General features: G+C 32.4%; 1 protein-coding gene across 2 annotated transcripts in view; it reads right to left on the bottom strand.

Annotated features, from left to right (window-relative positions):
* LOC126882331 (cytochrome P450 4C1-like) overlaps positions 1 to 25,295 on the bottom strand; it is a 214,924-nt gene that overhangs the window by 34,873 nt on the left and 154,756 nt on the right. For both annotated transcript variants that reach the window (XM_050647206.1, XM_050647207.1), the window contains 2 exons: positions 24,082 to 24,150; positions 5,885 to 6,050 (listed from right to left, as the gene is read on the bottom strand). In XM_050647206.1, the coding sequence (XP_050503163.1) occupies positions 5,885 to 6,050; positions 24,082 to 24,150 (235 nt within the window). The remainder of the gene's footprint in view (positions 1 to 5,884; positions 6,051 to 24,081; positions 24,151 to 25,295) is intronic.

Raw genomic sequence — 25,295 nt, 5'->3', positions numbered from 1 at the left:
CCTTCGATGGTAAACTAAAAATATTATATTATACTAATACGTCGCTGAAGAGTTCTAAAAGCCACTGTATTTTATATAAAAGCAGACTAAAAATCTACCAATTAAAGGAATAACACAGAAAATACAAAAAATCGCCGATATAACTTAATTAACCTATGAAGTGCGAATACCCCTGCGGGATCCTTAGGAATTAGTCGCCTAAAGATTGTTTTATGATATATCCTCCCTAGATTAATTGAGATATTTGTACACTTCTATGACCCCTACTGTCGTTTTTCATACAATTTACATAAATTCCAACAACTACCAATTAATTCAATAGCTGAGAAATTTAAATCAACACAAAATGCGTTTGCAAATCCTAGGTGTGACCAAAAGGTTATTATCGATTATTTTCATAGTTATGGATTTTATGTGTAATGTTGTTCGCCTACTTCCATCACGGACAAACACCACCTGACTGCATTTTGATACAGCTACTCTAAACACAAAACTATAACATCAAGGTTATTTTACTTTAACAATTAATTATTTATTAAAATATAAAAAAAATATATACCATTTTTATTCAGCTGCAATGCGAAGGCAAAACAATCTTACTTTTCAATTAGAATACGGAGTGCAATCCAGCTCTCTGAATCGCGATTTTCGATTCTTATTGGAATCTCTTCGGAGAGAGCGCAGGCTTGTTCTCCATTGAGAACATGCTTGTTCTCCATATGGAGAACATGCCTGCGCTCTCTCCGATGAGATTCCAATAAGAATCAAAAATCGCGATTCAGAGAGCTGGATTGCACTCCGTATTCTAATTGAAAAATAAGATTGTTTTGCCTTCGCATTGCAACTGAATAAAAATGGTATACATTTTTATTTTATATTCGTATTACTCCGTAGAGTAACTAGGTGCGTTTTCCGTTGGGACTTTACCAAGCTGCAGACGGGGATGTGAATTGCATAGTGTAGAATTCCTTCCCTTTGTCTTCACTGCAGCACCCATTTGGATAAGTTTCTGAATTTAAAAATCTTTTAGTAATATTTTTAATATTTTCAATATTATTAATGTTGCTGTTAGGATTGAAAAACTTCCTCTTTCCATCTTTTAATTATTTATTAATTAATTATATATACTTAAACACGGAGGGTGAAATTCGCAGACTGAAGCGTTATAAACCAACTGACTTACCAAATAGATTTTAGAAAAAATAGAACTAATTTAAGTGTTCCTTTATTTTACTAGTAGTACTATCTATACATTAGTTGATAATTTAGAAAGGAAAGTTTTCATTGGAATTCTTACCTACATGTCATAACCTAAGAAAGTCATAACTTTAACTGATTTTTCCTAACGGAACAGATTGTTAAATAAAATGGAGTAATAAAAAAATATTTATCACAGTCGTGTGATGTTCGTTACTATTTTCAATTTTAACAAGCTTTACACCAGTGGCTTATAGGTAAATATTTCAACTTGCTGTGGAACTGTCATTTCTGTAATGTCATCATTCGGGATTTCCGTTACATATTATCAGTTGCCAGTTGCCACCAACTATTTAACATGTGAACAACTCAATTTGGCCTCAGATGGTACCCTGGGCAGAATACATGTGATATTGTGTGCATCCATGTTCAATTTCACAATTATAGTCAAAGTTTCCATGACTGATCAAGTTTAAATGGTTTTTACCCGAATATTATTGTATTTTGGTGGTTAGCATGTCAGCATATTGTAAGTGCATAATATAACCTATAAACTTTTTTTAAAACCGTAGTCAACATTTCAAAAACTTTGCGTTAACTTATCAGGTTATTTTACTAAGCTCAAAATATTCCTTTTAATTTCGTCTATCTTCACTATAAATTAAAGTATGTATAAATGTTTGTTGTTCAAATTTGCTTAACCTGGGAGCAGTCGCGCAGTTAAAAAAAATGTAACATTTTATCCTTTTCCGTGATAACTCGATGAAAAATTTTGCAACATAACTTTCCACTCCTAAGTGCATCGAGGAGATTGTAGTAATGAGTGGGAATTTCTTTAAATTTTTTTTGATTTTTTTTTATTTTTCAATTTTTTTGTGCGGAATTTATGGCTTTGGTGAGAACCAATTAGCTTTAAAATTATTAGAAATATATATTTTTATTATAACAAGTACCTAAATAAAAATATTATAAAATAGAAATTTGTTTTAAATGTGTATTTAAATTTGTATTGTGAGATTTTTTCTCTACGCGCGACTGCTTACGTGACAGAAGTGAGCGCGACTTCTCCTGGGTTAAAATCCTTATAAACAAATTAATATACCTACAAAAATGTTGTTAAAAAATAATCATTTCAAACAGGTATAACTTTAATACAAATAAAGATAAAATAGTTTACAAATTTTGTTTTAAAGTCTATGATTAAGCTTTATAATTAGACCTTGTAAAGCTCATTTGCATGAGTAGAAGCGGGGTCACGATCGAAGAAGCTTCGAAAGCTACATACTTATTTTGCAATTGGCATTATGCACTAATTTTTTAATATCTTGAGTTCTAACTACTTGATTTACGTTTAATAAACGCCGTTTTATTTGTTTTTTTATTAGGGAACACATTTTGTTTAAAAATTTTTAATTAATTTTCTGCTAATTTACAAGCTGGAGCTATTATATAAACAATTTATAAACAATTTAAATGGTCTATAACAATTTTTTTAACACTCAAATCGAAATTCACCTCCGAAATTCGTAATCAGCAGCCGACAATAAATAATAGATTTTGGTTTTGCCCATCAGAATTGCACTTGGTTTTGCCCATCAGAATTGCACTTGGTTTTGCCCATCAGAATTAAAAAGGCGTCGGTGACCTAGCTATCACCTGGACTATTAAAACTCTCGTAAGGCGGTGCTTAGATTCTTACGTAAACAAAGGTGTATATCCATTTTTTTTTAAATGTGAACGTCGGGGAAATTAATTTGAAAGATAAATAGGACTTATTTATTATAGTACAAAACATAATTTATCAAAAAAAATACTCATTTCTTCTTAAAAAAAATTATTATCGTCGCACAAGACAAACACATAAAATTTTTCACAGAATAAGTAACACAAAGTTTTTACACACAATACAGTTATGCCGGGACTGTTGGTCTTTTTTCTCTGACATAAGTAACATCAACCTTGTCCCGTAGCTCTGTTAGCTCTAGATGGAACATCAGAAACGTCCAATTCAGGATACGAAAGTTTCATAATTTGCACCCAAAAGTCATTTTTTCAAAAAGCACGTAAACTCAAAGAATTTTAAATGATGTACTGGGTGGAATACGTTTAGAATTGCAATTAATACTTCTCTTCTCTTCTTTATCGAAACTCCTCTTGCCCCTCAGGGGCGTCGGAGGTTATATTCATCTTCTATCCATCTCTTCCATTTCTTGCGGTCCTTTGCTAACTCTTTCATTTGTTGATGTGTTTTTCCTTTTTCCTGTCCAATTTCTATAATCTGATCGATCCATCTCTTCCTCGGCCTCCCTTTCCTTCTTTTACCATATCTTTTCGATTCCATCACCTGCTTTGGTAGTCTTCCCTGGTCCATTCTGTTAATGTGTCCATACCATTTTAATTTTCTTTTTTGCATCTTGGTTATTATCGATTCCTGTTTCAGTCTTTGTCTAATATCTTCATTTTTTATTCTGTCCAATTTCGTTTTTCCTGCTATTTTTCTTAGCTGCTTCATGTCCGCTGCGTTTATTGTACTGTCTATTTTTGCATTGTTTACCCATGTCTCACTTGCATATATTAAAGTTGGCACAGAGATTGCGTTGTATACCTTCAGTTTTATTGCTTTATCTATTTCTTCCTTTCCAAATATTGTTTTATTTAGTGCATAGTAGATCTTATTTGCTTTTTTCGCTGTGTATGAGATTTTTTGATCTATCTTTCCATCCTCTGATATTATTACTCGAAGGTATTCAAACGTCGAGACTGTTTCTATTATTTCGTTTTTGCACCTAAATATCGTTTGGTTTATTTCTTCCCTTTTCTTTTGGGTTATTATCATGGTCTTCGTTTTCTTTACATTTACCTCCATTTTCAAATTTTCTATTTCCTCCACCCATATATTGATTAGATTTTGCATTTTCTCTTTATTGTCTGCTATTATTACTAAGTCATCTGCATATAGTAATCCCTCCATTCTCACTGGTACTAAATTCCTGTACCCTATTATTGACTGTAATTGCCTTGACCTTCTTTTAGCGCTCTTCATTACTCTATCCATTACTAAAATAAACAAAACTGGGCTGAGACTGTCCCCCTGTTTTATTCCTCTCCTTAGGTTTATTTTTGGCGATCTGTTTCAATTTATTTGTACTTTAGCAAGTACGTTTCTATACGTACTTTTTACCACGCTTACTATCTTTTGCGGGATTTGCAGATCTTCCATTACTGACCATATTACTTCTCTATTTATAGAATCAAAAGCAGCTTTAATATCTATAAACGTAATATATAAGTCTTCTCCTATTTCGTTTTTCCTTTCAATTATATTTCTCAGTATGTATATATTATCTCTTGTTCCTCTTTCCTTCCTAAATGCCGCTTGTTCTTCTTCTAGTTTTCCTTCCAGTTCTTTCCTGAGCTTTCTTTCTATTATCCCGGTGTAGACTTTATATGCCACTGATGATAAGCATATAGCCCTATAGTTATCACATTCCGCTTCATCTCCTTTCTTGTGTATTGGTATCAATAAATTTTCTTCCCAGTCTTCCGGTATCTTTTCTGTTATCCATGCTTCCCTCATTATTTCCAGCAGCCAAAGCTTGCCTCGTTCTCCCACGTACTTCATCATCTCTGGATCTATGTCATCGGCACCTCCCGCTTTTCTAATCTTTATACTTGCCAATCCTTCTTCAATATCTTTGATATGAATTTCGTCTACTCGATTGTCTCTATCCACTTCTCTTGCCTGCTGTCCTCTCTCCTCATCTTGTTGGTTACTTGCCTCGAATTTTTCTTTATAGTGCTTATTCCATATGGTTAGTATGTCTTGTATGTTTGTTTTCAATTCATTTCTCTCATTTCTAATTCCTCTTATTTGTTTTTTTTTTGTTCCTTTCATGCTTCTTATTTTATTCCAAAACTGTTTATTGTTATTCCCAAAACCTTCGTTCAATTCTTCACCGAATTCCTTCCAGCTCTTCTTCTTCGCATCTTTTACTAGTTCTTTCACTATATTTCTCTATCTTCTATATTCGTCTCTATCTTGCTCTTCATTTGTGTTTATGTATCGCTTCCACATTTCTTTCTTCGTTTTTATAGCTTGTTTTATCTCCTTATTCCACCATCTAGTTCTTTTATTATTCTTACCATTCTTTCTTATTCCACATACTTGTTTCGCAGTGTTCCATAACGTGTCTCTCAATTTTTTCCATCTCTCTTCCATATTCCATATTTCCTGATTGTTTTCATACTGTTCCAATATTTTATCTGTCTCTCTTTGTTATAACTTCCTCATTTCCATATTTTTCATCTTATATATTGCTATTCTTGTATATTGAGGACTCTCTATTATTTCCATTAGTTTCATGTTTATCTCTGCTGTCACTAGTCTGTGTTGGGTACCGAGTTCGGCTTCGTTCTCTGTTTTTATATTCTGTATCGTTAGTTCTACGTCTCGAGGATATACTATGTAGTCAATTATGCTTCTCGCATTTCTCTCTTCTGCTACGTATGTATATTTTTTTTTTATTATAATTAATACAAATAAAAAAATGGACGAAAATCAAAAAAATTTATTAAAAATGATAGGTGAGAAAAACGAGGTCTGGAATGCAGCTGCCCCCGCACCGCCTTACGAGGGTTAATAAATATAAGCAATTATTAATTGAAATATTATTCTAAATTACATTACCTGCATCGATATCCTCATTTAACGATCGTAGAATTAATGGAGCAACAGGAAACAATCTCAACGTTTCCCTTATGACTCTGTCTGTATATTTCATTTTTGGTAGGTCATCAGGAAAAGGTCGCCTATCTGGTCCCAAAATTTCAATAAACTCTTCGTAAACCTTTTGCTACAAATAAACATTTAACTTCTAAGCTTTCAAACATAAATAGGTACTCATTAATTTTGTTTCACAATCGATAAAAAGCTAATAGTACGAGATCCGAATATAGAGCGATCTGTACCCATCTGATTGCCGGATGAAAATGTATTTTATTAAATTTCATAAAATCGTGTCATAGCTATCCTTAAGGGGGAGGGGCGTAGGGGTTGGAATCAATATTTCAAGCACATTTTTTTTTTGAAAATATGGTAAATTGTTCTTATTTTTAAATTAAATAGGCATATTCACTACAATTAATAGATTATTCAAGATAAAATTTAAGAAAAAATATTGAAAAATAAACCAACGGTGGCAAGGAGGTAACACTGTCGAGTTTTTTAGATTAATCAAATTTTGACTATTTGATATCACTCAGAAATCAAAAAAACGAATTTTTAGTACAAAAAATGGTGAACATATATTTATCATTGTTAAACAAAAAATAAGCATAAAACAAAAAATATCTTGACAGCGTTACCTCAAGGAATGTCTAAAGAAAATATATACAAAATTCCAGGTGGGTTGGACAGGTAGATTTGAGTTACAATGTCTACAGCCTTTGAAAAAAACCTTTTAGAGAAAAACGCGTTTAAAGTATTGTCAACTTTTATGTTCAATTGCTTTTTGTCTGTCAAATCGTAAAGTGATGCACATCGAAATGTGTTCTTGAAATGCGGAGTAATTTACAAACGAAAATCAGAATAGCTGTTGACCGTTCTTTACTACGCAAAAGCGCGCTGGCGCGAACTTGCTGCAAAGCGAGTCGAAGGTAGGGAGGTAGGGAGTTAGTGTTGAATATCCCAACCTTCTACTCGCTTTGCAGCAGGTTCGCCCCAGCACGGTTGAACGTAGTGAACAACGGTGAATAGCTGTTCTTATTTTCTTTGGTAAATTACTCCGGGATTTAAAAGATGTTCCGATGCACATCATTTTACGATTTGACAGACAAAAATGAAATTTAAAATAAAAGTTGACAATACTTTAAACGCTTTTCCTTAAAACTGCTTTTTTCAAAGGCTGTAGCCACTGTAACTAAAAAACTACTTGACCGACCCACCTGGAAATTTGTATGTATTTTCTTTATACATTTCTTGAGGTAATGCTGTCGAGATATTTGTCGTTTTATGCTGATTTCTTATTTAACAATAATAAATTCGTTTCTTTTCACCTTTTTGTGCAAAAAAATTCGTAGTTTCGGTTTCTGAGTGATCTCAAAAAGTCAAAATTCGATAAAACTAAAAAACTCGACAGGGTTACCTCGAAAATATCATAAGCTAAAAAAAAATTTGAATTTTTTATTTACCATAAGTTAGTGATGAATTCTGATGCCCACCGCAAAATTCATTATATTTTGAGCGGAATGGGACGCTTCATCGCCGCCGGTTCATCGCTGCCGTTTCGATGCCGCCGGTTCATCGCCAGTCCATTTCATCGCCGTCATATCTCGCATTTCCTAGAATTCCTAATTAATACTAAAAATAAATAATAATTGTAACTGTCGAAAATTCGGAAATATATCAGATAGCGATTAATTGACTGGCGGCCGGCGATGAATCGGCCGGCGATGAATCGGCCGGCGATGAAACGGCCGGCGATGAACTGGCGGCATCGAAACAGCGGCGATGAAACGTCCTAGACCCATTTTGAAGTGTCTTCAAAAATTTGCCACCGTTGCAATGGCTTATTTTACAATAATTTTCTTCAAAATTTCTTCTTGAATAATCTATGAATTGTATTGAATATGCCCATTTAATTTAAAAATAAAATAATTCTACCATACTATCAAAAAAAAATTTGCTTGAAATATTGATTTCAACCCCAAAATAAAATAATTCTACCATACTATCAAAAAAAAATTTGCTTGAAATATTGATTTCAACCCCTACGGTCCCCCAACACACATACAAACATTTTCCCTTTTTAAATAGAAATTGAGTTAGATTTCTGTAACTTTTGAATGGTATAACCGATTTTCAAAAGTAGACATGAGTTGGAAAGTTAATAATCAATACTATCAAAATCCGCAGAAGTTAGAATAAAATTTTTGAAATTTTTGGGTGTTTTGGGGACGAGAACGGAAAACAAACACCAAATAGGGAGGGCCGTAAAACCCACACGCTTGGACCAAAATAGATAATATAGCTAGCATATCGACTGGCTGGTCTTTTCCTAAACTTTAAGATGCGATTTGGGTCCATTTTTTAATTCAGTCAAGTTGATAGGATCAAAAACTTCGCGTATATTATAGTGTCGCTTATAAGGGGGTGCGCCACTGGCGAGAATGACCGTATACGCAAAGTTTTCGATTCTATCAACTTGACTGAATTTTGGTTTTTGTCTATAAATCTTTTTTTGAGTTATTGATTCTGATTATAGCTAGCAATAGTTTTCTTATTATTAAAATTATTATTCAATCATGTCTTAGAAATATTGCTCAAAGTTATAAATAAAAAAATATGAAATTTTTTTTTTAAAACGCTTTTCTTTAGTTACGAGTGACTAAAATTAAAAATATAGAAAAACCAACTAAAAAGCAAAAAATAAAAAAATTGAAAAAATCTAACACATTCGTTAAAGAAAAGCGTGGGGGCGTCTTCATCGAATATACGGTTTTCGCCCAAAGCTTTTCTTTAACGAATGTGTTATGTTTTTTTTAATTTATTTATTTTTTGCTTTTTAGTTGATTTTTTATAATATTTTTAATTTTAGTCACTCGTAACTAAAGAAAAGCGTTTCTTAAAAATCTTTTTTTTCATATTTTTTTTTTTTACTTTTTGGCCTTACACTTTTCAAACATTAAAATATATCGTCATGTTTATTAAAATATGTATAAAATATAAATATGATATACAAACATGAAAAGTAGTCGGAATCGGCAACAAATTTGAAATATTATTGTTTATTTATGAAGCATAACGTAAACAATTAATGTCAAAAGTGAAATTATGTATAGTTCATATAATTAGCTACAATCAGTAAAAGTTTAAAGATTCTACATTGTAAAAAACAAGAGAATTTAAGCATTTTCAATTAAAATCGTTTTTTTTTTATTTAATCTTCGGATGACCAAGGGGGTAAATTTGGACCCCAGTGCATGTTTTATTTAATAAATTCAGAAATATTTTCAATTTTAAACTCATTATTTTTTTAGTTGACTTTAATATCGTTCTAGATACCCTCGTATTTTTTTTCGTAAAATTCTCTATATTTTACGAAAAAAAAATTGTCTGAATTTGGGGTCAAAGACGAACTCCCTTGGCCTTCCATATTCCAATTTTATATTAAGCAAATACAGTCAACAGGGCCGCCGCCAGAAAAAAATTTAGGGAGGGTCAAAATCTTTAAGTCGCTTTTCTATTCTATAAATGAATGAAAGAACAAGAAACATTTATATTTTAATATAATACAAAAAAGATTAATCGGTAAATAAAAACTGTAATCTTCTTCGATCTTGACCAAAGTCAATAACCTTCTTTTATCTTAAGCTGTAATTATCCAGGGGGGTCGGCGGACCCTCCCTGACCCCCTTGCCGGAGGCTCTGACCGTCTATTATGTGGAATTGTATGTAAGGAACATTTCAATATTGAAAAAATATTGTTTGTTAAACCTGTGGCGACGTAGTTAGTGTATATTTTAAAATTTCTTTAGTTCTAAGTTCAGAATGAAGATTCCTGTTTTTGTTCTGTTGGAATTAAAAATATGTTTTACTGATATTTATTTATAATTTTTTGATACAATAGTAACATTAAAATTACGAATAATTTATTACATTTCTTAAAACAACTTCAATTTTTTGTCAATTGTCATTTTTGACTTGAGGTCGTTTTTTACCCCCGTTGGTCATAAAAAAAAAGGTTGGTCATCGGAAGGTTAAACAATTAATAAACATAAACAAAAATTATTTTTTATTGACTATTCGTGTATTGTTCCCGCGAATGCATATGTCTGCAAATTTTCATTCATTTGCATTGAAGAAAAGGCAGTCAAATTAACGTTTAGAGATTTGATGCAAACTATTGAAGTAAAGAAAAGCGTTTAAAAAAATAATGAATGTAGAAAATATTTTATTTTTACATCGACATTTCTCAAAATTTAGCACACCTCAAAATTTGGCGCCCCTCAAAATTCGGCGCCCCGGGCGGTCGGCCGGCTCGCCCGCCCCTTTATCCGGCACTGATCACAACACAATGGAACGCAGAAACAGGACAAAAATGCTCAAAAGAATGTTGCAGGAAATGGATACACAAATCAAGGTTCAATGTTTCGTAAGGTAGAATCTTCTTCTTCTTCTTAATGTGCCTTGTCCGTTGCAGATGTTGGCTATTATCATAACAATTTTAATTTTGTTTGCGGCATTTTTGAATAACTCGATCGATGTTAGTTCAAACCATTGACGTAAGTTTTGAAGCCATGAGTGTCTTCTTCTTCCGGGTCCGCCTTTGCTTTCTATTTTACCCTGTATTATCAGTTGGAGTTCTGAGATGCTACGTGTTCTCAGTATTATTCTATGGGTTGGAGGCTTGGACATTAAAGAAGGATGTTTCGGACAGATTAGAAGCCTTCGAGTTATGGGCCTACAGAAGAATATTAAGAATAAGTAGGGTGGATAGAGTTACGAATATCGAGGTGTTGAGAAGAATGGGAAAAGATAAAGAGGTTTTAAATACAATTAAAGTCAGAAAACTGCAATATCTGGGACATGTTATGAGGGGCGAGCGTTATAACTTGTTACAATTATTAATACAAGGAAGAATAGAGGGTAGAAGGAGTCGCGGAAGAAGACGCATCTCCTGGTTAAACAATTTGAGAGCTTGGTTTAATTGCACTTCTGCTGATCTCTTTAGAGCAGCGGTATCGAAAGTGCGAATTGCCGTAATGGTTGCCAACCTTCTTAGAGGAGATGGCACATGAAGAAGACGAAGATCAGTTGGAGTACCATCAGACCGCTGATGACTGATCTAGAGTCATATTGAGTGATGAATCGCAATTTGATGTTTACGTGGGGGACTTTTTAAAACGGATTATCAGAAGTAAACTGAACCATTTTGTATATTATAATCTGTACACTCCAGTGGAAGTTTTAGCTGTTTTTCACTTTAATGCGATCCGTTAAGACATGGGGGATCAGTCCACTTTTCTTCTAATCTACCTCTTCAAAGCTTCTGGTGTGCCTTCGTATCCATCACTACTTTTCTCCACTTATTTCGATTCTCAGTCTTTTTCTTCCAGTTGCGAATTCCCATAACTCATAAGTCGTCTTCGACTTGCTGTTTCCATCTTGCTTTTGGTCTGCCTCATGCTCTTGTCTCAGGGAGACAAAGGGGGTATCCAGTTGGTAATAGCTTTAATGGGATCATCTTCACTTTTTCTATTTATATGACCATACCACCTTATTCTTCGTGCTTTTGCTTCTTTCACTGTGTTTTCTCCTTCCATCCATTGTTCCAGTTCATGGTTCATCCAGGGTCTTCTTTCGTTTTCATTTAGTATTGTTGTTCCCAGAATGTTGCGCATTATTTTTCTTTCAAACACTTTCAGCTGTTCTTCTTCTTTTAACGTTAGGGTGTTGGTTTCTATGGCATACATTACCACTGGCCTTATGGTAGTCTTATATATTCGCATCTTTGTATTTCTGCTTAACTTGTTATCTTTTATCCTTTTTTTTTGTAGTAAGCTCTATTTCCTGCTTGTAGTGTCTGTCTCAGGTCTATCCTTTCATTATATCTACTAATAATCGTTCCCAGGTATTTGATCTACTTCCTCAAATCTGTAATTATCTATTATCATTTGTGTTAGGCTTATTTTCTTGAATCTGCTTGCGTTAATGTACTTTGTTTTTTCCATATTTATATCCAGTCCTCTTCTTTTTGTCAGTTTTTCTATTTCAGAGAATGTCTTAATTAATGATCTTCTGTCCCGGACTATTACAACGATATCATCTGCATAACCTACTATTTGTACTGTATTTTTATTAATTATTCCGTTATTTGTTCCTTCTTTTATTGCACAATCTAGAGCTGTAACAAATAACTCAGTTGACAGGGCGCCCCCTTGTCTGACTCCGTTTTAGACTCTAATCATTTCTGTTGTCTTTTGACCTAAATCTATTACTGCTTGTACCCCTTTCATTGTCATTTTTATTAGCTGTATTATTTTGCCTGGTACTTTTATTAATTATATTAAAATGAACCATTATAGTTATTAAGGTACCAAGGGTATTATAAGGATAATAACGCTTGAGGTATATACGTTTACCGAAAACGATATTATCTATAATACCCGTGGTGCCTTCAACGATTAATGTCCGACTAAATTCTTCTTAATATGCAAAAAAATTGAATGAAAACGCCCAAGGGTGTTATTTTTAAAAATAACGCCCTAGGGCATTATATTTTTCGTCCGCTATAACTTTTCCCATTCGTCACGATTCATTTTCAAACAAATTAAGTCAAAACATAAAGTGAAACAAACGTCGATGTGTATATACATTTTGTATACTGTATACTAATACACTACACACATCGGCGTACTTTTTACTTTATGTTTTGACTTAATTTGTTTGAAAATGAATCGTGACGCATGGGAAAAGTTATAGCGGACGAACAATATCATTTAACTGACTTCTAAATCATGTCATTCTTTGTCAAATAATATACCAGTCGGACATTAATTTAATAAATACTGCCTCATCAGAACTGTGAGGTTTCGGAAAAGAATTATGATTTGGGGGTGCATGTCATCAGCGAGTCAAGGAAGGTATGAGGTGGTGGAAAGCACAGTTAACGCAGCAAAGGATTAAGAAATTTTGAAAAATAGTCTAACACTAAGTAGGTACTTCCGTTGATTGATGTATTGGTACTTCCTATCTGTACCCGGAGTGACCCGGACTTGAATTTTATATTCCGTGCAAAGGAATATAAAACAGGACCGTGCTGCATGCCATATGGCTAAAACAACTAAAAATGGTTTGCAGATGATCTCATTAAATTCATCTCATTTTCTTCGAACAGTACCGACCTTAAATTTATTGAGACATTGGGTGCGTTCACCAGACCAGTGCGCTATGTCAGCGCTTTGAAACCGTTTAAGATTTTTCCGGTGAACGTCATGTCAATTTAGGCTAAACTTCAACGTGTTGACGAAGCGGTCGCCATTTTATTCAACGTAGTATTTGTATCGCTTCAATATTAAACGTGTTTAAGAAATAAATTGTAATGGCGCGCTGATTTGAAAATATTTACTTTTACAATGGTTTTAATTATAAAGTAATTGAAACTTAGGAGATGCATAATTACACCACCGCTTTGTTCCAATTTTCATAATTTTGTTGCCTTTATAGTATGAAAAAATTGATCCAAATAATGGCATAACCCAGACATCCAAAGTGAAAGTTATCCTCCAACACCAAATTGTTCTATATGGTCCACATAATGTTCAGAAAAAAGTCACACCATTTTGAGCGTCGGGTTTGAGGGGAGATGGGAGAGAAGTCGGTAAATTAGTAGTTTTTTTACGTTTTTCGTCAATAGTTCTAAAATTATGCTTTAGAGTAAACAATGTTCTATACAAAAAATGTTCTACATACAATTTAAAACAAAAAAAGTCCATACATAATTGTTATAAAATCAACGGTTCCAGAGTTACGGAGGGTGAAAAGTGGAGGTTTTCGATATTTTTATATTATTTGGAAAATTTTGATGATGATTTTGTGTGGTAAGGTTGACGTTTCTTCAAGGGCTTATCACTGACATACCATCGGCCACTGAAATAGCAAATTTTATTTACAAAAATAATTCTCTCATCAGTAATAACATTAAAAATTGCCCAAAAAATATAAAAAGTATCGAAAACCTCCACTTTTCACCCTCCGTAACTCTGGAACCGTTGATTTTATAACAATTATGTATTAAACCTTTTTTGTTTTAAATTTTATGTAGAAAATTTGAGTATAAAATATAATTTACGCTAAAGCATAATTTTAGAAATATTGACGAAAAACATAAAACAACTACTAATTTACCGACTTCTCCCCGATCTCCCCCCAAAGCAGACGCTCAAATTTGTGTAACTTTTTACTGAACAATATGTGGACCATATAGAACAATTTTGTGTTGGAGGAAAACTTTTACTTTGGATGTCTGGATTAGGCCTTTTTTTGGACCAATTATAATATTATTTTTCTCATGATCATCTTTCAGTGCGTCACAGTTTTTCGATTTCTTTCTAACGCATTAAATTGTATGTGGCAGAAAAAAACGTACGTCTCTGATTACAGACATTTACAACATTTATTTTAGTTATTCTAGTTGTCGATAGATGGCGCCATAATAAAAAAATATTTTTTTTTAATTAGATAATAACATTACAAGTATAAGCTGTATAATTTATAAGACTATACAAATCAAAGAAAATACCATTTTATAAATGCAAGAAACACATTTGATTTGTTTTTATTCCAAATTGAAAATAAAATGTGACAACACTCAGATTTAACTAAAATGTCATGTTAGAATAAATGTCATAAATGTGTATTATCACGGACTTACCCTTTTCCCTATCATTTGTTACGCACTGAAAAATGTTCATGAAAAGGACAATATACTATCTCCGTAACTTTGGAACCGTTCATTTTAGAAGGATTATGCATAGGACCTTTTTTATTTCAAATTTTATGTAGAATATTTTTGTATAGAAGGTTGTTCATACTAAACTGCATAGTTTTAGAAATATTGACGAAAAACGTAAAAAACTACGAATTTACCGATTTCTCTCCCCTCTCCCCCCCAAACCTGACGCTCAAAATGGTGTGACTTTTTTCTGAACATTATGTGGACCATATAGAACAATTTGGTGTTGGAGGATATCTTTCACTTTGGATGTCTGGGTTTGGGTCTAGTTATACCATACTATTAGTTTTCGAGATATTTCTAATAGGCCAGTTATCTGCCTCACCCTATATTATATACAAGTCAAAACATGTTTATGGTGTACAATTTATTGTACGTCAGGCACATCTGGGTTAAGGACATTGGCGATCATCATGGCCCATTTAACTCTGTCTGCAACGGTTCTGAGGAGTTTTTTTTTGTTGTTTCTCCACTCCACTGCTCTAAATTTTTCAACCAGGTAACGATATTACGAAATATTTTCGTTTTTTAAGGGAACACTATCATAACATTTTTATGGGGTGTACAAATGTCACTATTATTTATTTTTTAGTTGTCCTGTCACAAGAATGTCACATGATCATTTTCAATACCCGTGTTGAGCTGCCCCCCCCCCCCACTTGCAAAAATCAAAAAACAAAAAAGTGGGGGGGGCTGACTGAGTCAGCCCCCCCCACTACTTAAAAATAGGAATATTGAATCGGTTTTTGCGGCAGAATTACGAGCTATTTATGAGCTCTTGAAATTATATAGTTTAGATTTTTGAGCTCATCCCCTTCACCCCCAAACAACCCTTTAATTTATTTAACTTAATAGAAAAATGCTGAGAAAACTTAAAATATATCGTATTGCGGATATAATTCCTATAGATTATATCTAAGAATAAACTATTAAATCACGTGCATTTCGATTATTGAGCTACAACCCCTTCGCAAGAAAACCACCCTATCTTCCCAAATTACGCGCATTTAGATCAGTAAATTGCAATTTATTTTGTATAGTGCAGTCACTGAAGGTAAAAATCAACGACTACCTTCAATTTCGGTGAACCTTCATCGATTTTCACGAAAATTGGTCAGTGGTTAGAGGATACGTCAAGAAACAAAGGTGACATGGTACCACCTTGCGCCTTTACCCTAAGGGTGGATACCGCCCCTTCTGGGGGTGAAAATTGTTTTATTAAAAATAACTGCACAAATCAATAAAGGAACAAATTAAAAGCAAAATTTAATATATAAAGTTAATAAAATAAGTCAATATATAAGTATTTTCTATGGGAAATAAGCCACAATTTTACTAAAAAATGAATTTATTAACGTTTCGAAGCCCAAATCGGGTTTCGTTGTCAAAATATAAAATACTATTAAAATAAATTATTGAATTAAAATAAATTATCAAAATAGAACATCCTTAATTATAAAAATGCCACAAGGAAATAGCTTCAGAATAACAATGAGTCAATACTTTTTAAGTTATTAAAGATCAAAGATTTTAATTATTCGTGAAAAAAATGCATGTTATGAAGCGGTTTTTCGTAAATCACTGAAAAATTGTAAGTTTTTACAAAAAAGTTAATAGTAGTTTAATTCGTATAGCTTATATTCTAAGAATAAACTCTTAAATCACGCGCCTTTCGATTATAGAGCTACAACCCCTTCGTAAGAAAACCATCCCATATTCCCGGCTTAAGAGAGAGTTGTACTTAAAATAATTTAAATTAATTATTTGGCGACTACATATCGTTTAATAATTTATGAGCTTGCAAAATATACCCATCTCAATTATTGAATTGCCATTTTCTTTCTATAGTGCAGTCACTGAAGGTAAAAATCAACTATGACCTTCGATTTCGGTAAATCTCCATTCATTTCCACGAATTAACAATAACAACTTGGGGTTTTAACCTGGGGTATATGTCACCCCTTCTCGGGGTGAAAATTACTTTATTAAAAATAACCCCACAAATCGAGAGAGGGACAAATTGTAAGCAAAATTTGTTATATAATGTTATTAAAATAAATCAATACTTTTTGAGTTATTAATTAATTTATGTGAAAGAAAATGCATGCTTTAAAGCGATTTTTCATAGATAACTCAAAAACTATAAGTTTTTACAAAAAAGTGTTCATCACTAAAATTGAAGCTAATAAGAAATATAATAAATTGCTTACTTGAAAAACCCTTTAGTGTTAATTTAAAGTAAGTTATTGGTAATTAAATCTATATTGTTTCTGCGACTATTCAAATCTAAGGATTCAAGCTGAAATAACGGGAAAGAGATGCATTTTATAACACTTAGGTACTTTGTCAAAGTACTTAGAAATACCTATCAAAAATGAGCTCCAGAAAAAGTTGATAGCATCAAAATCCGCTCACCAATTTTCGTGAAAATGAATGGAGATTTACCGAAATCGAAGGTCATAGTTGATTTTTACCTTCAGTGACTGCACTATAGAAAGAAAATGGCAATTCAATAATTGAGATGCGTATATTTTGCAAGCTCATAAATTATTAAACGATATGTAGTCGCCAAATAATTAATTTAAATTATTTTAAGTACAACTTTCTCTTAAGCCGGGAATATGGGATGGTTTTCTTACGAAGGGGTTGTAGCTCTATCATCGAAAGGCGCGTGATTTAAGAGTTTATTTTTAGAATATAAGCTATACGAATTAAACTACTATTAACTTTTTTGTAAAAACTTACAGTTTTTCAGTGATTTACGAAAAACCGCTTCATAACATGCATTTTTTCACGAATAGATAAAATCTTTGATCTTTAATAACTTAAAAAGTATTGACTTATTTTATTAACTTTATATAATAAATTTTGCTTTTAATTTGTTCTTTTATTGATTTGTGCAGCTATTTTTAATAAAACAATTTTCACCCCCGAGAAGGGGCGGTATCCACCCTCAGGGTAAAGGCGCAAGGTGGTACCATGTCACCTTTCTTTCTTGACGTATCCTCTAACCACTGACCAATTTTCGTGAAAATCGATGAAGGTTCACCGAAATTGAAGGTAATCGTTGATTTTTACCTTCAGTGACTGCACTATACAAAATAAATTGCAATTTACTGATCTAAATGCGGGTAATTTGGAAGCTTATAAATTATTCAATGATATATAGTCGCCAAATAATTAGTTTAATGCATTTTAAGTACAACTTTCTCTTAAGCCGGGAAGATAGGGTAGTTTTCTTGCGAAGGGGTTGTAGCTCAATAATCGAAATACACGTGGTTTAATAGTTTATTCTTAGAGTATATAAGCTATAGGAATTATATCCGCAATACGATATATTTTAAGTTTTCTCAGCATTTTTCTCTTAAGTTAAATCAATTAAAGGGTTGTTTGGGGGTGAAGGGGATGAGCTCAAAAATCTAAACTATATAATTTCCAGAGCTCATAAATAGCTCGTAATTCTGCCGCAAAAGCCGATTCAATATTCCTATTTTTAAGTAGTGGGGGGGCTGACTCAGCCCTCCCACTAAAGTATCAAATTCCTGCTCAGCGGAACGAGCTCAAAATTTTTAGTTTGCGGAATATGAGAGCTCATAAATAGCTCATAAATCAGGGCTATTTGTTTTTTGATTTTTGCAAGTGGGAGAGGCCAGCTCAACACGGGTGTTTTCAATAGTCATTTTCTAATAGTTTTCGATATATTGGAAAAAATCGATTTTCATTTTGTAATTTCAAAGGACTGAACTTTTCTTATGTGCACATTATTTGGACTAAGGTAAGTTAGGTTCAATCGAACTATTTTTGGTCCCAGAATATGTGATTTAATTTATGACCTGCCTTTTTGTTACAACCTGTATAATATATAGTCTAAGAGCTAGTGAACCCTCCGACTAACGGTGCAAAATTAGGAAAAGTGCAAATTTAGGGGGTAAAATAAACTTTCTCCTGTAAAGTTTAAATTTAAGTATGTGTTTGAGTAAGTCATTTAGAAGAAATGTGCACAATGACAGGCGATTCTGAAGAGCATAAACCTTGCCAGGCGAGGGGACAGATTATGGGTTTTTCCTAAAATTATTTTTTTTGCATCGAACAAAGTTTTTTTTAGGTTTTTTAATCATTCCAAACAGAAAAGGTCTTTGGTGATTTTTCTCTCAAGTTAATAGTTTTTGTTATATTAGCGTTTAAAAATTTTGAAAATTGCGAAATCGGCAATTTTTAAACCTAAATCGGACATTTCACTAAAAATTTCAATGTTGCCAAGGTAGGTAGATATTCTTTAAACATTGATTGATGAAATCCCGAAGAGTTTTTTGCAATACAATATCGAAAACCCCTTTGTTTTTTAATTGCTAATCAAGCGGGCGCGACACTGTAGTATAAGTGAGGACGTTTGAGTTTGCATAAATTCATTATCTCGAGAAAGGGCAAATTTAAAGAGAAATCCCCGGACAGGTCGATTTTTATTCTTAAATTAGGATTTTTGGCATATATATAATACTAGTGACGTCATCCGTCTGGTCGTGATGACGTAAGCTATGATTTTTTTAAATAAGATTATAGGTTGTGTGATAGCTCATTTGAGAGATTATTTAATTTTCTATTCAGTAATATAGACAATAACATAATTATTTATACAGGGTGTACAAAAAAATTTTTTTATTAAATTAATTTAGACAAAAAGAAGAAAAAAATTGTTTGTACACCCTGTATAAATAAGTATGTTAAGGTTTATATTACTGAATAGAGAAATAAATAACCTTTCAAATGAGCAATCACACAACCCTACTCTCATTTAAAAAAATCATCGATTACGTCATCACGCCTAGATGGATGACGTCACTAGTATTATGTATATGCCAAAAAGTCCTAATTTAAAAATAAAAATCGACCTGTCTGAGGATTTCTCTTCAAATTTGCCCATTCTCGAGATAATGAATTTATGCCAACTCAAACGTCCTCATTTATACTACAGTGTCGCGCCCGCTTGAATAGCAATTAAAAAACAAAGGGGTTTTCGATATTGTATTTCAAAAAGCTGTTCGGTATTTCGTCAATCAATGTTTAAAGAATATCTAGCTATCTAGGCAACACTCAAATTTTTAGGTAAATGTCCGATTTGGGGTTAAAAATGGCCGATTTCGCAATTTTCAAAATTTTTAATCGCTTATACAGTATGTCCCTGTAAGTTTTATCCATATGGAAAACTTTTTTATTATTAATTTTACGAAAAAAAGATATTCTTTATAAAAAGCTCTGCATGGTCCAAAACCTAAGATTTAACCATCAAATATCAAATTTTTTGAATATTATACTAGGTATGTCAAAAAGTTTGAATTTCACTCAAGAGTAAAATAGCTTTATTTTTCGTAATATTGGAAATTGCTATTATGAAAAGTTGTTTGGAATTAAAAACTATATTCTAATATGCAATAACATCCTTCTAGTTGAAAAAAATTTTTTTTGAGAAATTATGGATCTATATATCATTATTTTTTCAGTTTTTTCAATTCTGATAATTCTTTTATTATTAATTTTACGAAAAAAAGTGATTCTTAATAAAAAGTTCTGGATGGTGTAAAACTTAAAATACAACCATCTTATATCAAATTTTATCAATTTTATACGAGGTATGTCAAAAAAGATAAATTTAGATCAAAAGTAAAGTACCTTTATAGTTCAGAATATTTCAATTAGAAGGATGTAATTACATACTGAAACACAGTTTTTAATTCTAAATAACTTTTCATAATAACAATTTTCGATGTTGTGAAAAATAAACGTATTTTACTCTTGAGCGAAATTCATATTTCTTGACATACCTCGTATAAAATTGATAAAATTTGACAAAATATGGTTGTATTTTAGATTTTAGACCATGCAGAACTTTTTATTAGGAATCACTTTTTTTCGTAAAATTAATACTAAAAGAGTTATCTGAATTAAAATAACTGAAAATAATGTTAGTTATCCATAATTTAAAAAAAAAAAATTTCAATTAGAAGGATGTAATTGCATACTAGAATACATTTTTTAATTCTAAACAACTTTTCATATTAGCAATTTTCAATATTGTGAAAAATAAAGCTACTTTACTCTTTAGTGAAATTCAAACTTTTTGACATACCTCGTATAATATTCAAAAAATTTGATATGTTGTCCATATGGATACAACTTACAGGGACATACTGTATAACAAAAACTATGAACCTAAGAGAAAAGTCACTAAAGACCTTTTCTGTTTGGAATGATTCAAAAAATCTAAAAAAACTGTGTTCGTTGCCAAAAAGATAATTTTAGGAAAAACCCCTAATCTTTCCCCTCGCCTGGCAAGGTCTTATGCTCTTCAGAATCGCCTGTCATTGTACACATTTCTTCTAAATGACTTACTCAAACACATACTTAAATTTAACCTTTACAGGAGAAAGTTTATTTTACCCCCAAGATTTGCACTTTTCGATTCACCTGGTAGATACACGTGCACGGCTGATGCCTGCCTGGTCACGGTTTTTAGCCTTGGTGTGCTATGAGTTATCACTAAACAAATTTCTAGCCTTACAGGACGACCGTTAGTCGGAGCCCAAGTAGCAATTTGTCGACGCGACAACGTTGTCTACCGCGTGGCAACGTTTTGTTACAACGTTCTTATTGCCTAGAAGACGACCCTATTCTGCACTAATTTGGTGGACGATTTTTGAGTTGTCTTGACGTTGCCTAGGCAACCTCCTATGAAGCAACATCGTTTCGTAAGCGTTGCATAAGACAACTGAAGCGACTATAAAAAGAACCTGCGCGTGCAATGGTTGCTCAAGGAGTCAGACTAGTTATGTTTTTTTACCTATATTTTTAACACCTGTATGGTGAATGCGAAAACCAAAAAGGTAACTATTTTGACATCGTATTAGGTATTTAAATTTATATAAATACATAAAGGACATAACAAAATTACCTGATCTGAAATTTATAAACGCATCTCAGATTACCGTCAAATATGGATATTTCACCTTTAAAAAACACACGCGCTACTTTTTTTACGACATTTTTGACAAAAAATATGCAAATTTAAAAAAATCAAATTTTAATATAAAAGTCAAAATTTATGTTAAAGATGTTCTGTATAAATTTAATGTATTGATGGTGCTTTTAAAGGTATCAGAAAATGCCTGCATTTTTTATATTCTGTGTTTTCATTTTCTTTACATCCCAAAAATCTTAAGTAAAACCAAAATGGTGCATTAAACAATATTACCAATTTTACTAAAAAAATACCTTATTACCAACCCTAGACCGATAAGACAACTTAGAAGTCCAATCGCCAACCAAACCCGACCGCGCTGACTATCCCAACCATTTTAGAACGCACCCTCTTATTGGGTGACAGAGAGGTCATGTGACCAGTGTCAAAAGTGTAGCATTCTCCTTAACAGCGTTGCCACATTTATGAGATTTCTACTTTTTTGGTAGATTTTTGATATTTTTTAAAATATTCTAGTAGGTAATATTCTTTAGTAGATTTTTGGTATATTTCAACATTTTGTTATGACTAAAATAAAATTTGCTTTTTAATAGTATTTACCGCATTTCTAAATTAAGTTTCACACATTTGGTTACAATTTCCCAATCCGAAAATAAGACAGAAAATAAGATTCAGAATAAATAGGTCATTACCGAAAATAAGATTCAGGACGTAGATGATGAATATTACAGAGAAATGAAACTGGATTCTTGTGTAACAAACTTGCAGATTTCAAGTAACAGTGCAAGCAGTATTTCAGGTATTATTGAAGAGTTCTGGCATTCGGTGAGGCTATTAGAAGCTAACGATGGAAAAGTAAAATATCTAAACATATGTAACTTTGCAAACACAAAATGTTGTGTTCACGTGTTTCTAATGTTAAATGCGAAACAATTGTTTGAAGAATTTGATCCAGACATGCCCCTGTTAAAATTAGTGGATGACAAAATATTCTAGTTGTTAAATGTACCTATTCATTTTTTTCGAATCATGAGGAAACTATAATAAGTATTTTTGAAAAATTTAAACGCAGAATGAAAGACTGCATTATTTAGAAAAACCAAAACGTTTCTTTTGAATGAGATATTTGGAATTAAAATGACACTACATTTTGTCTTTTTTTACATTTTGTCTTTTTTTCACCCCTGTAACTTATTAAAATAAACATTATAGAAGTTTTCAGGGACTTTCGGTCCTCGGAATAACGTAATCTTTCTTTCTGCGTTTAAATTTTTCAAAATACTTATTAGTTTTCTCAGGATTCGCAAAAAATGAAAACATTTAAAATACATTGAACATTTTAACGGGCGACATTTTGCGCCTATCCCCTTAAGTTAGCTGTTGTTTTTATTATCAAAAATCCCAAATATATCCCAAAAATCCTTAAGTATATTTTAGTTTTTGATTTAGTAGATTTTAGCTAAAAAATGGTAATTACCAGTTGTTGTTTTTGGAATAATTAGGTTTCCAATTTTTTGGAATTCCTCTTGGGACAGTTAAGACGGATATGCAGATTACTGTATAAGTATACTGTATTTACATGGCCTAAAAAGAATCTACTGATTTTGTGAAAGCAAAACGACTGAAAGAGTAAAAACTGACCTGGCAACCCCGTCTAGCAAAGCTGATACAAAGATTTAAAGATTAAGGTTATCAAATCTACTGATAAAACAGTGGACAATGGAATGGAAACCAGCTATTAAAAAAACAAACAAACAGGTTGTTAAATTAAATCGAAAATTTCCAGCAAAATAAAACATATAATAAGAAAAAAATAAGGTTATAAGGTAAATTCTTTTTCTCCTTCTGAAGTTGCCGCAAAGATGTCACACACCTAGGGTCGTGACAGACAACTTCAGAGTCGGCCAGAAAACCCAAATGGGCCAGGGCGTAAATTAGTTTAGCATTATAACGTTTTTAAGTCGTTGCGATTGTTGAAAAAAGTGAACTGTGATATGTAGTTGTCACAATGGTAATAAATTAGTTGCCCGTATAACTAAAGGTATTACTTAAAGTTGTAACATCGTAATGTCAGTCGGGATAGGGGACGTTGGCCGAAACAACTGAAAATGCTCTCGGGCAACGTTATATACAGTGCATTTGTTTGTACTGACAACCAATGTGTCGAAAAATTGCTACTTGGGAGGGTTCACTAGCTCTTAGACTAATAGGCAATAATGTATTGTTGATCTCATTATTTAATTCCACTAGCAAGGTTGTGAAGTTAAACATTTTCAATAATTCGTTTTTCCGCACATTAGTCGTTGACAACCGAATTAATTTGTGTATAACAAACTAACGTCTATTTTTAGATGTAAAAAATTATGTCAGAAATAGAATCAAAAAGGTTTTATTTACCTGTACATCTTGGAACATGCCGAGAATGGTAAAAACAAAGCAAAGAGTAGACGCTGTTGTATCAGTACCCTAAAAATGTCAGAAATGCAATAAAATAAAATCAATTGTGTATTGTACGAGTATAGCTAGGTATACCAAATAATATGAGAACTGAGTGGTAAATTGAATGTCACTATCTTATACACTATGCGGATTGAAATGAAAATATCTTGTTTTACTGTAGCCCAGTAAATGAACGTGAAATACCGTGATACCGTGTCACTTTCAGTGTCACACAAAAATTGCATGAATATTTGGATTTAGGTTCTACTTACCCCCCACTTCAAAGTTGGACTTGTGGCGTTGGTTGCTTTAACTCAAGGAGTGAAAGTCACCCCTTTTCGGGGGTGAAAACAAAATACGTTTAAAATAAGTCCGGAAATGGATAAACTGAATAATTATTCTAAGCAACTGTTGTTCTATAGGGTTTTTGAAGTGTACTTCTTCCGAATATTTCTTATCGTTTGGTATGGAATTTTGTCGGGTGTAAGCCCTATTTAGCACCCCAAATGAAATTAATCATGACCGTTTAACAATTAGTTTACCTCATGCATTTTTTTTAAACTTAAAGATAAAACCCATAACTAAATTAAAATTCATGGTGACGTTTCAATTATTACTTTAATCATCGTCAGAATAATAAGTTTTTTGAGCGAATGCTTTAAAATAATTTTAAAGGAACAAACAATAATTAATGAAAATGTAAAAAATGACATTGACAGTCATTGGGTTAAGTCAATAATTTCAAACACGCCATGTCTTGTTGCGTGTTTATGGGTGGCTTCAAAAGAAATATGGATAATGCCTCCTTGATGCTGAGTTCCGTTGGAGAACTTGCATGACCAATGATTGAGAAGTCCTTACGACTAATAGGGTGGTCAGAATCAGTCATATGTTGGAATACCGCTGAATTTGGAACTGTTCTTGATCGTCTTCCTAAGTGAGGAGTGACACCTAAGTGGTCACAGTAAGATTCTGACCACCTTATTATTTTTATCAAGTTTAATGGTGTGTCCTTATCTACATACATTATGCATTTTTTACAATATGATGTGTAAGTTTCACCAGTTCAAATGACTTATTTTTTAAAGGGTTGTAGATGAAAGGGTTTGAACGAGTCACTAATCACAAGTGTATGCAAAAATTTGAACAGCCATATCCTAACCAATTTTTGT

Source organism: Diabrotica virgifera, chromosome 3 (genome assembly GCF_917563875.1).
Source record: "Diabrotica virgifera virgifera chromosome 3, PGI_DIABVI_V3a".
NCBI classification, from domain to species: Eukaryota; Metazoa; Arthropoda; class Insecta; order Coleoptera; family Chrysomelidae; genus Diabrotica; species Diabrotica virgifera.
The sequence above is the reverse complement of the archived record's forward strand: the minus strand, read 5'-3'. Positions and strand labels throughout refer to the sequence as shown.